At 35.4% G+C, this 13,028-nt stretch overlaps 1 protein-coding gene across 1 annotated transcript; it reads right to left on the bottom strand.

Moving 5' to 3' along the window:
• Positions 1 to 1,759: 1,759 nt before the first annotated feature.
• LOC136267670 (cell adhesion molecule DSCAM-like) lies at positions 1,760 to 12,784 on the bottom strand. Its single transcript, XM_066062818.1, has 7 exons — positions 12,451 to 12,784; positions 11,864 to 12,157; positions 11,508 to 11,810; positions 9,304 to 9,594; positions 7,042 to 7,359; positions 5,778 to 6,044; positions 1,760 to 2,064 (listed from the first exon to the last, which is right to left on the bottom strand). The coding sequence occupies exons 1-7, from the start codon at positions 12,782 to 12,784 to the stop codon at positions 1,889 to 1,891; spliced, it is 1,983 nt and encodes a 660-aa protein (XP_065918890.1). The 3' UTR covers positions 1,760 to 1,888.
• Positions 12,785 to 13,028: the final 244 nt, after the last annotated feature.

Below are 13,028 nucleotides of genomic sequence, written 5' to 3'. Positions count from 1 at the left end.
AACTTTACACCAAACAAAACAGTTTACATGGGTGAGTAAGGCTAGTTCAAACATAACTGAAAAGTTATGCATCTGACAATATTTACAGTTGTTAAGTTTCACCTGGCATTGTAATTAAACTTCTAAAGTTAGCATAAGGGAAGTAGCACTGCAACATGGTGATTTTGGACAAACTCAAGCGTGTCCTAATAACATGTTGAGACACAAATAACACTATATTCCAGTACAGCTTACAACTTTGTGTACTATTCAGGAACATGGTCTTGATAGCACGGAACACATCTAGTATTTGCTGACCATCATCCAAGCTGTGTGTGCATTGTTAAAATTTTTTAGCATTAACATCATTGCAGCCATTTCTTGGCGCCACCTTTGATTTCACAACTTTTTTCACCCAGGCTTTTAAAGGCCACACCATTTTTCACAGCTTGGCTGTTTTTGAGTGGATATAATATATACACAGTATCCACAGTACACAGTAATTGGTCCAATGCATTGAAAATGTTCCTCTGTGTGTATGGTCTCAACTTTGTCAAGAGTGTGTGTATATGTATACAATTTTGAGCATTCCAGTTCAACAGAGTTCCGAGTTCAGTATAAACCCTTCTTAATTGGAAAGCTTCTGCAAAACTTTGAATAAGCTTCTAGCAAGATTTCATCCCAGTCAGTTGTGCTCATTGACTGTCAGTTGTGCTACTATATGGTCATTAAAAGTTGTCCAATTTTCCAACTTACACAACTTAGTGAAGCACCTCAAGTTGTGATTCCAATTTCAATTCTGACCTCATATCACCTGATATTGCAATATACATGTACAATTCACAATGCTCTTCTGTGGGTATGCTGGAACTGACTTGTCCTCTGGCCATAGACTATGTCCATTATAATACTATCAAACATGCAGTAGAAAGCATTCCAAACTTGAATATTTACAATTGCTGACAGAATTTGACCATTAGGATTCCAAGCTATTACAATACAATGGAGGCCATTACCAACCAGCCTTTCGTGAATTTTCAACCCTGAAATAACATTTTCAAGTCTAGAGTTAGGGAGTGTTTGGATGGTATTGCCTGCCAAAGTACATATCTTAAAGATGGCCACTATAATACAGTAATCCGTCCATACATTATTGTCACATGTGTCCAAGGACTCCCCTATTATAAGTTATAAGTTAATATTTTGTACAAATTCAGATGGTATCATCTCTAAAATTAATATTGACTACCTGGAGTAGCTGATTACTGTTCTTCTAAACACACAGCTACACCTATGTGACACAAATGAACAGTATGAATGGCTACAAGAGGAACAAGTACTAAAGTAGGGCATTGTATACAGTATATCTGTACATGTGGTTAACTTTACTAGCATGCTTTAAAATTTATTCATAAAGCTTTTGGCATTGCAGCCATTGCTATCAATTGTCAATGACGATACATCTCTTAAAGGACACTAACAGAGTAAAAGTGAAGTGATTTAGCCACGGCTGATAAACTAAATAAAACAAATTAGCCAGTACTTACATAATGTTATAGCATAATATACATGATGTATAGTACTTCCCAGGCACATTTCACTAAAGAATACAACTGCTGTATATACAAAGAGTTTCAACAACTTGAAAGTGGATCGAAGGCACTAAGCTCCTAAAATAAAAATCAACCCCATAACCCTCTTATGCTATGTCTATGTAAATGTGTATTACTACTAGCATGTGTACATTGCAATAATTACAAAGCACAAATTACAATAGTCATTGCAGCTTTATGCCACATATGCAACTACAATGGAAGCTTTGTAAAAATGCAAAACCACACATTTTAATGCAGTCAACTACCTACATACTAACAGCTAGGCTACAAGCAGTTAATGTATTGTCTATTTTCTATAAAAGCGATTCAGCAGGAACACACTTTGGCTCTTGTGGCATCCATTTTTCATCACTGCAGGTGACAAGAGCTGGTCCAACAAGGTTGTGCCCAAAATTGCAATTAACCACAAAAGTCTTTCCATCTCTCAGTAAGAATACTTGCCCATTCGCTGGACATGGACACACTTTCTCTGAAACAGACAACATTAATGTTACCACTATCAGTGGTATTGCAATTGTATTATTTATACACCATAAATTCACATAATAATAGTACACAATTGCTAAAATTTTGGACTCTACGTCACAGCAAAGTAAACACAACTATGTAACCTATCATATAGTACAGTAATACTGCATGGTAGGGATCATGGAGGTTTAGGCTTCCTTCAGTTTCTTGTCCAAGAATATCACCCAAAAAACAGCCTTAAAAACAACTTGGCGGTTTTGGTTAAGCATAAACAAACCTTTAGAGTGATCCTTAACACTGCCAACAAGTTTCTAATGATTAATTTTTTTGTTTAACTGAATTTTCTGCCATGCAACTGATGCTTTCACTCAGCCAAGCTAAAAACAAATCGGCAACAACGTTTTCCAGTATTGTCTGGCCAGTCCCTTTCTTTCCTTTAAAGTGGTATGCATTGGTTCACCAGTCATTGTTACATAAAACCAATTAGAAGGAAAACTAGAAATTTTATATATCACCCATGACTGAAGTAGGGATTAAATGTCCACGAGTATAACTGCAATGAACAGTTGTATGATATAATCCACACATACACTCACTGATCTATGTAAACTTCTGCATAACTCAAGTACAGAGAAAAAAAGAATATAAGTTCAATTAGGGATCAAAAGTATTGAAAAAAGGAAGGTCGCCTACATCTGCAGATGTACTAATGGGCATTTAATTCCTACTTCAGTCTATACTTATGATTGAATTTATCAATGCTTTACAGCACAAGTGTTGAAGGTGTGTAGGACACCTGGTCCTACAGCCTGGTTAAAGATGTTGTATATATAAAAATTTAAAGTCCACTATATACAGTGTTGGGAGTAACGCGTTACGTAATATTATTACTTTTGTGGTAACAAAGTAATATAACGAAATACGCTATGAAAACAGGTAATATAACGCAAGATACTTTACTTACAAACGTAACGCGTTACCTAAGTAATATAATTACTGTAACGAGTCTAATATGACGTAATATTATTACTAAAAGTAACGAAGTTACTAATCTCGTTAGTAATCCTCTGAGTAACGTTTAACCACAACGAAGTAACGAAGCCTACTGAATGAAGCTTATTCACTAGCTTCTTACTTATAACCAAGATTTGCACATTGTCCAACAACGCAATAATGTCACGTGATAAGGTGGTAGTTTCACACGTGACAGCTTAAGGCTGTGGACACAAAGTAATATAATATGTAATATTATTACAGTTACTTTATTTTATGGGTAATATGTAACTGTAACTAAATAGTTCTGTTGCAAGTAATATGTAATATGTAACTAGTTACTTTTACAAAGTAACTTGCCCAACACTGACTATATAGTATATCTGCAGATGTAGACAACCTCACTTATTTCATTACTTTTTATTTGTGTGACCCTTAAAAATCCCAGTACTTGTTTGTTTACTTTATATAACATAATTAAGACCATGCATACCTCATCAAAAGAAAGAATCATGCCAGACATAATTAATTTTGTGTCCAAACATGTGCCCCAACCATCAATTACCGAATAGTGAAGTGGCCATTATGCTTCATTTTATGTATGTTCGACCTGTTACACAGCATTACTAATATAGAACAGTATGAGAAGTGTCTCTGCAATCAAATACAGACAATTTTCATTATTGACATGATAGTCTGCACAGGGAAACCATAATGCACTGCTGCAAATCAAAACCTTGCACTGTCAGTGAAAAAAAGGGACACAAAGTTTCTATAATGTATACTGCTGTATGCCAAAAGGCACCTGTTGGGCTGAAGTGATGTAAAATTTAAGCCTGTGGCTTTGCCATTATTGAGTTACTAGCACTGGTGCCTGCCCTACGGTGCAGGACTGCTTACAATGTCATGCACTTTACACCAAGTTTAATCTTGTAGCTATCTAGTGACAAAAAGTCCTACACAGCTTTGGAAACCCAAGTATTAAACATAAAACATCACTTGTCTATACTTTAACTTAGTTTAATGTGATTATGTTTCAAGGCACACATTCAAAAAGAATGTTAAACCAATAATGTTCAAAATCAAACTGTAGTATATTGTGTATATCTACAGTGGTTACCATACAGGTACAAATGGTGCTAGTAGTACCTGTTCTATTATATGCATGCTATATATATATATATACATGTAACATCATTGATCTTTAAAATGCTGACAACAAAAGACATGAATCTGTACATATCATTGTAGCAATGGTATACCTGCTTCACAGTGTAGTACTTGCTGTACTGTGTATGTTATGTGCTAAATGTGCAGAGCCATCTCCACATTAACTAAGCAATGGGAACCAAGAAATTAAACGTCAGTGCCATTCAGATAACTATGTAGCATGCATGGTGATGTCGCCTTTAAAGAATGTGATTATGAGCTGGGTGTAGCTAAACCTTATATTATCCCACATGTTTACCACAAAGGTGTACACAACAAATAAAATGTTAGTAGTAACCGTCATACAGGCCATACAGGTAATGATACCATTTCAGATTCTACATGACATTTGACTCACTGACCATATATACAAAAAGAAATAAATTTGTACACAATGTAGCATGTAGCATCAGTATACACTGCCCTACAGCACTGCTATGGAGCAGGCTATGCATTCAAGTAAGGTGATAGATTGTTGTGACTGATACTTGTACATTCCTTACATGCCACCATTAGTTACACTATTAATTTCTGTATACTTAATGATATCTTATGCTTATTAAAGCTTTCAGTGGCCAACGAAGGTATGGCAGTGACATGTGCTGCAACCTTTGGATTACCTAACCTAACAAAGTGGAACTTAAAACTACAGTTACTTAACTTTATACTAACAAAAAGGTGAAACAGAAAATGGGCCAAAGCACTGAAGCAATTAATGCTAGCCTATATAATGTACTACTGTCTTGTCATCACCTCAACACCTTCCTCAGTATAAGCTGTATTGATTGCAAGAACAAAAATACTTGAAAAATGTTGAAACAGGTAAGCAAGTGTCCAGTGAGAGAATAATGGTTTAGTATGTATGGCATATATTTGCAGTACATCTAACAGAAAAAAAGGTGTAAACGAAAAAGGTTGCCAAAACAGAATTCAAAGTTGTTACCAAAAAGGTTGTTAAAGCAAAAAAAAAGCTGTAACCAATAAGGTCAGGTAAAAAGAAAAATAAAGACCATGCTACCACTGGGATTGGAACTGGAAACTGAACACCCGCAAGTAAAATGCTCTACCATTTTGACCAACTGTGTAGTTTTTAGATGATAAGTGCTTTGTTTGACACAGCAACTGTTTCAATACATGCATCGGTTAGCAAGATAATTGTCTGATGTCAAAGGAATGTAGACAGACAGACACACAGACGGCTTTTCAGCTTTATAAATATATAGAAAGGTTTCAGAGGGAATTAGTAAGTTAGTCAGTCAGTTACATCAGTAGAAAATTCCACTAAATAATATATTTTTTAACTTTGTAGCAACTACTGAAAGAGTTTCAGGCCATACTGAAAACATTGTTGAACCAAACTAATGGTGCCATGAAGGTACTGGTTTCTGGTCAATAGTTGTAGTGAGAAAGTATAAGGCTTCATGATCTTAATATACATACTGTGGTAAAGAGATTTGTCAATTATTTTTGATATGCACATGAATTGCCAGTATGCATACACACGATGAATACCTTTAATTATCACAGTGATAGTGACACTTGTTTGACGTCTTTTCCCTCCAGCATTGTTTGTTGCCACACAAGTATAGTTGGTAGTGTGTGGAGATTTGGTAGGAACCAGAAAGTAATGTGGGAATGGCTGATTGATAGGAGTGTTGCCTTCATACCACAGTATTTTAGGAACAGGTAGACCTTTAGCTGTGCAAAACAATCTCAGATTGTCATTAACATACTTGATGAGTGGTGACAGTGCAGGATCAATGGTCACTGTCGGAGCAACTGCACACATACAAGAAAAAAATTTTAGCAATGGTATCATGATTATTTGCATATTGACAGCTACAGAGTGATGATAAATTGGTTATTGTAGATTTACCACAGTATGAAAAGCTGTTTTGGAAAAGTGTGTCTGCAACTGTGTAAATTATTAAGTCATTTTAAAAGGAGTACAAAACAACTCTTGCATACCTGCATGGAAAAGTTGGTAAAGTGGGAAACAAGTGTCAACATGAGAAGTGACTGGTTTGATACATACCCACCATTAACTGCTGGATTGCTTTATTAGTGTATTTGAATAGATTCAATAAAAAATGACACACATCAGGATGGAAGATACTACAGAATTGTATGTATTGAATCTAGTCTGTTCGCTTTCGCCCGAGCCCATTAATACCTCTTGTTACATGGGCCAGCTGCCCAAACATTTAGTAGCAATGTGAAGCCCTTTTAACACCAGAACTAATAGCCCAAAAGTGCTTTGATATGGGCAAGAACAAGTGAGCTATGAGGCTTTAAAAATATCCTAGTATAGACAATTCAGGCACACAAAAATGTTTAAAACATGAACCCGTGCTTGTTCCAGTACAAAACCATTGGGAGTGAACACATGTTCACCTCTTTGATTTTGGGATGTAGTTGCTCAGGTGAACGCGTGCTGACTATAGTATACATAATTATGCTAACCTCATAAAAAAGTTTAGTGCTTTTATCAAAAAGTGAATGGTTTCATGGCTAGGTGTTAGACTACAATCAACGGATGAGTCATATTGGATAAAAATGTATGTACAGAGAATAGAAACTATTGAATGTACTAACTTCACAGTATATTTTAATGTAGTGATTGTCATCAACCACTTGTGAATTTACAGTGGGACCATCAATATTAACCTGTTTAGATAGGATAGTTTACTATTCTTTTTTAGACTAAGTGCTAGCAACGTTTCAAGTAAATAGAAATATAGTTTATAGTGGATGATATAGCTAGTGTTTTCCTTACATTCAACAGTCACATTAGTCTTTGACTCATTGTAGGATTGAGGATGATTAAATGCTCTACAGGTGTACTCTCCATCATCATTGTGACTTATGGGATTAAATGATATTGTTGATTGTAGTTCAGTTGTCAAGTTAGAAATTTTACTCTTCTCTACCACATCTTGCTGTCCTGTTATTGGGACATTATCCTTAGTTTTGTACCAGAGTATTTGTAAAGAATCTACAGCATCTTCATCATTAGTAGCATTACATGTTAGACTTGTCTTGTCTCCCTCAACTGTTAGTTGAGGATTACTAATAAAGTTGATGGTAGGAGGTCCTGTAAATAAATGTTCCACAGTACCAGTTTCTTAAGTAAAATTAAATTCAATAACAGTTTACTGCATAGAAATCACGAAGGAAGAGGGGGGCAGAGGAGACTGCACCTCCATTTTGAGCAGCGCCCCTCACTTCCACATGTTCAGAAGCTAAAGTACATGACTGTTGCAATTCTATTTTACTCATTACTTTGCCTTGATATAGCAGGATTTATCCTACAAGTTATGAAATACTAGTGTTGGGTTATAAGTAGTCAGCTGACTACCTTAATAAAACATTCAGTGCATGGAATTTATGAAAACTAAAGTTGGTTCTGCTATGCACTTTATCCACATTTTAAGACACACCTCTATCTATGTAATCAAGTGCACAGATCTATTTCAAAGACCTTTCTTTTACTAATGTTAACTACAATAGTCTTTGCCATATTAAAGCAGACTTACCTATTCAAGTACAAATGCACCACTGAATATGCACTCAAATTTCTAATTTGTTCTATGGGGGCATGAAAATCCCTTAATATTAGCATGCTTTGCACACTATGGTACAATTAGATACTTCCTAAATAACAACAACCCCATTAGACTGCCCACCCCAGTTTAGAGTATTGTTCTCCACCCCTAGAAGGTTCCACCAGAGGATCAATATTTGAGAGAAAAGTAGTACATGAACCAAGCAGTGGCGGATTTAGGGGGTTTCAAGGTTTCCACGGAAACCCCCTTTGAAAAAAATGATTGCATAACAATGAAATGTTTTGATTATTGCGGCGAGCGCCTCGATCGAGATACTCTAATAGAGCAGTCACAGTAGCTATTCAAGTATTGTGTAGCAAGTTATTTAAGGTATTTTATGTACTATCAATAGGCAGTGACCTTTTTTTTTGGTCTCACCTTACCAAACCAGACAATGTAGTGCAAACTTTTGCGTATCTCATGTCAGTGTATGTCTCCACCTTCTAAACTGGAAACCCCCTTTATAAATTCCTAGATCCGCCACTGCCAAGAGAAATGTCTATCAGCTATTTTATGCTTGTTCATCATATTTTCATACACTAACTCCAGCCCAATGCAGCTGTCCACCTTAGTTACATTACATTAAAGTTTGGTTTACTTTCTTTCAATTATAGATATGACCGTTGCTGCTCCTTAGCAGTCTACGAGACCAAAGACCCATTATTTTGACTGTTAATTATAACTGTGGTGTGGAAGTTACTTCCTTCACATGATTAATTACAACACAATCTTTAATGCATAGGCCACTGCAACTGCTTATTATGCTCAAATTTTTACCATTGTGCTTTGAGTAGTGCTCAAAAACTCTAATGCATACTGCTATGTATGCTCAAAATCATGTTTTCAGATTATACTCAAAAGCTGGCTGAGCGTTATTAGTATTTCCTGACGGTTGTATGCGTAAGTGACTGCAGCACTATAGTATTTTGTATGTAGTATTTTGTCACACTATGGTATGTATATTCTTCAAACGAGACATCATGTTACACTATCCATAAATTTTTAGTTCATCTCAGAAACAAGAATGGCACACAGGATCTTCCCCTCTGAGTAATGACACAGATGATCAATATTATAACAACATAATATCTTGTTAGTAAGACAAGATTATTGTATGTACATTAATTAGTTGAAAAGAATGTTTAGTAGTAGCATAGACAATACTTTTGAAGCTTGTGCAAAGTTCTGATTGGTTTTAGCAAGGATTCACTTGAAACAGTAACAAGCTGATGATGCTTAAGAAATTGTGACTTTTACACTTTGTATATAATTACTGACTCTACACTCGTGCACATCTACATAATATATATGAATGCAACTGGAACATCACATGACATAATGACATGGATACCTCACTAACTAATCAGACTTTTGAACTAAGCTCATTAATCAGTACCAAAGTAATGTATAAGATATACCGTTTACACACTCACCATACACAGTAATGGTAGCATTATCAGACACTACACTGCCATCATCATTGGTAACAACACAATGATAGATACCTTCATCCTCTTCCATGATCACAGTAAATATCAGTTTAGTTGATGTGATATTAACAACTCTATCAGAAGGTCTTATCCAGCTATCATTGGATGGTTGGTACTTCTCCCACTTGTAAGAAATAGGACCTATTCCTTCAGCCTCACACTTTAGTGCACTCAATTTCTCCTCCATTGCTCTGTATGTACTGGATGATGGATGACAAGTAATGTTTGCAGTAGCTATAAAAATGACTGTAGTAGTGTCACTTTAGTTATGGTGGTTTTACACTTATAATGTGACATCATAAGCAAGTATAACATCATAACAGCAAATAACACACCTTCAGTGGCAGATCTAGAAATTTTCAGAGGGGCTTTCATGTTCAATAACTGTTATCCCAGACTGAAAAGTATATATAGTCCAGCTGGGACTGTTAGGCTGAATTACCATTCCAGGCCTTCGCAGAATGTTATAAAGCAAAATAGCACTTGTAGTCATTAATGACAATAATTATTTTTAGAGGCACTTAACGTGCTTAAATGCTGTAATGTTTTTTTGGTGATTTCACAGGCAAATGTATGAAGTCTTGGCCAGTAGAAAGTCCCAACATAATACATTCATTGGTGATTTTATTACCCACCTGAATCGTAAATAAAATTGGGGTGAACGCATTAATTTAGAGGGGGTTTCAGCTGAAACCATTGTAACCCCCTATATCCACCACTGACTTTGGTCAATTTACTTTGGTCAATCCATGTGTTTGTAGCTATATAGCCCAGTTCAAAAGTCACTCAGCCCACTTTATTTAGGAGTACATATGTAACTGGATCTGTGAAAAGGGATTTTATAGCCTTCTAATTGCATGTACTTGGCAATACATAACTTGAATTGTGAGTATGGTACCAGCCTGAAATGTGGTCACTTTACACTCCAAAAATAGCACTATTCCTGGATGTAATTTTAAGACAACAGGGTAAACACATATTTAGTCACGGATCCGGTCACATATAGAGTTACTAACTTAACCTAAAGGCATAATGCTTGCAATGTGACATTCTAAAGGGAAATCTCCTAGACAAGAAGCAAAAGATCAACAGATGACGTATATTACCATTCTACTAGAAATCTGCAAGAAAGGCTACCAAAAGTCTGTGTAGCAGGGAGTCAGCTAGAAACGTAAGACCAAAACTCTGTTGAATGCAGGATAAATGCCAGACCAGGTGTTGACTTGATCCACAGTTGATCTATAGCCTAGGCAAATACCTAAGGAGCCACACAGCTTGATTGATTGATTGATTTTTGTTTGACCTCACGGTAGTCCGCAAAACCCATACCAGAGCACATACACAACAATAAACGCTGTACAAAACACAACCACTGTACAAAACACAACCACTAGATAACCATGTTAGGATTGCATCACACATTCAACCACTCTCTAAAACAGCATGACCTCTTGTACACATTAATTCCTATGGTAGTTTTTTTGAACTGGTAGCAGCGGTTCAACAATTACAACTTTTGGCATTAGTTATGAAGGTCTTGGTTTGTTTCAAACAATTGTGTCACTTGCTGTAACTGTCCTATTAACACATCTCAATCACATTTTTATTACAAGTTTGTCTTCTTTTGTGTTGCAACTTCTTCATCTTATATCAAAAATTCATTCGAAAATGTTTGTACCTTTATAGTTTCAAAGCTCTTAAAAATTTGGTGTCAGTGCATGCAATAAGCATGAAAACAAAGTGTACTGTTACTTTACAAAAATGTAAAAAATAATGTGTAACTCACTAATGCTATAGCCAAAAAGTGGATGTTACATATGTAGCGCATATAACTCCTCATATTTAAATTAAAAACGGAAAAGTATGTGCAAGCTATTTGTGTGTTGTACAATCAACAAGAAGTCAATAAGAAAAGCATGAAAATGATACAGCCAGGTATCTCAAAGACAACCAAATCAAATCTGGCATACATTATAGTGTTTCACCATGAGAAATTTTTACAATGAAAATGGTTTATTTCTGTACTGGCACTACTGAGTTACAAATGTGTAAAAACTGTATTTTGTGTTTCCTGTTATATTACACACTTGCCTGTCGAGTAACAGTATTGGCTCTTATTGCTGTACAACATGCTATGATTAACTCACTATTTACTTCCAGCCAGGCACACTCCTCCACACTCCCATAATCATTAGTGGCCACGCAACAATACAAACCCTCATCTGATAGTTGTATATTAGAAATGCTTAGTGTGTAAATAGTACTAATACAACTACCATTCTCTGACCATCTATTGTATGAGATAACTGAATTGGTGGAAATATTAGTGGTTCTCTTGTACCAGTCATAGACTAGTCCACTGTAGCTCCATGCTAAACATTCAAAGAATGCTGATTTACCAGGTCGCAAACTGACTGAGTGTGGGGGCCTCACAATTTCAGGATGAGGCACTAAAAATTGAAATAAAATTTATAATAAAATGTTTAACACTAAGAAATCATACCAGTTATGTTCAAGTATGCACGCATGGAATTTACTCTTCCAGCAGTATTGCTGATGCTACAATAATAATATCCTTTGTAGTGTCCAATGACTCCATAGACCTTTAGGGTGCCATTAATGTCATTTGATGACTCAGATACAGTTGCTACAGCACTAGTTGGTAATCTTAATAAACCATCTTTATGCCATGTCACTTTTGTCTGTCTATATCCCTTGCCACTGCACTTGAATATAATCATTGATGAAAAGTTAACAACTACAGAAAAAGGCTGCCGCACAACTTTAGGTGGAATTACTAAAGAATAAAGTAAACACAAAACTCATTTCTTAGTAACATTAAAGCAAACATGATCAGTCATAATACACTACACGTCTAAAAATTTCTTCAAGTACAGAACATTTCTGATAATTGTATAACTTGATCACATTGAAGCAAATGTCACATATGCACACATGTATGTATCTACGTGTACATATGTACATAATATTACAAAGCAATTGGAAATCTATTTTTTTATAATAGCACAGCAGGGTTTAAGATTGCTAACAAGACAATATTTATACATAATTATACTTTAAAACCTTTACCTTTCACAGTAAGTGATTCATATTTAGAAAATAATCTCCCAATAGAGTTGCTTATTATACATCGATATTCCCCAGAGTCTTCTGGTTTAATGTTAACAATGATCATATTAGATGTGTTAACTCCTTGTGCTCTTGAAGGAAGAGTACTGTATCTCTTCTCCCAAGTATAATTAACACCTTTAGCATCTGAGATACATTTCATGGATGACGTTTGATTGATTGTTTGAAGGTGTATTAAAGGATTAGAAATCATTACAATTAGTGGAGGAGGTGAACCTGTAGTAACTTGTAGGAGTGTATTATGCACTAGAGGTAGATCAGGACTCATATACATGTTGATAAACTATCATGTTTAAATCATTCTGATTCATCCACATGACTCTTATTCAACTAATAGGAAAAATCATTATGTAGTTTGCTTTTTTCATTGTAAAACAATTTACGAATGCAAAACCTGTACAAAATGTTTATCACAAAACTTTTTTGCCCGAAAATAAACCGAATTATGGTAAATCATAATCACTGTACTTAGCTACACAATTATTTGCTTAAACACGCTTCACAAACTGAATCAAATC

Source organism: Dysidea avara, chromosome 9, assembly GCF_963678975.1.
Source record: "Dysidea avara chromosome 9, odDysAvar1.4, whole genome shotgun sequence".
Taxonomy (NCBI): domain Eukaryota; kingdom Metazoa; phylum Porifera; class Demospongiae; order Dictyoceratida; family Dysideidae; genus Dysidea; species Dysidea avara.
The sequence above is the reverse complement of the archived record's forward strand: the minus strand, read 5'-3'. Positions and strand labels throughout refer to the sequence as shown.

What these genes read in the sequence shown, in the direction of transcription:
- LOC136267670 (XM_066062818.1), bottom strand. Translation starts at nt 12,784, where the DNA reads ATGTATATGAGTCCTGATCTACCTCTAGTGCATAATACACTCCTACAA. An exon ending in GACTAATGTGACTGTTGAAT is followed by an intron (nt 6,045 to 7,041) that starts GTAAGGAAAACA and finishes GTATGTGTGCAG; the next exon opens with TTGCTCCGACAGTGACCATT. An exon ending in TATCACTGTGATAATTAAAG is followed by an intron (nt 2,065 to 5,777) that starts GTATTCATCGTG and finishes TGTCTGTTTCAG; the next exon opens with AGAAAGTGTGTCCATGTCCA.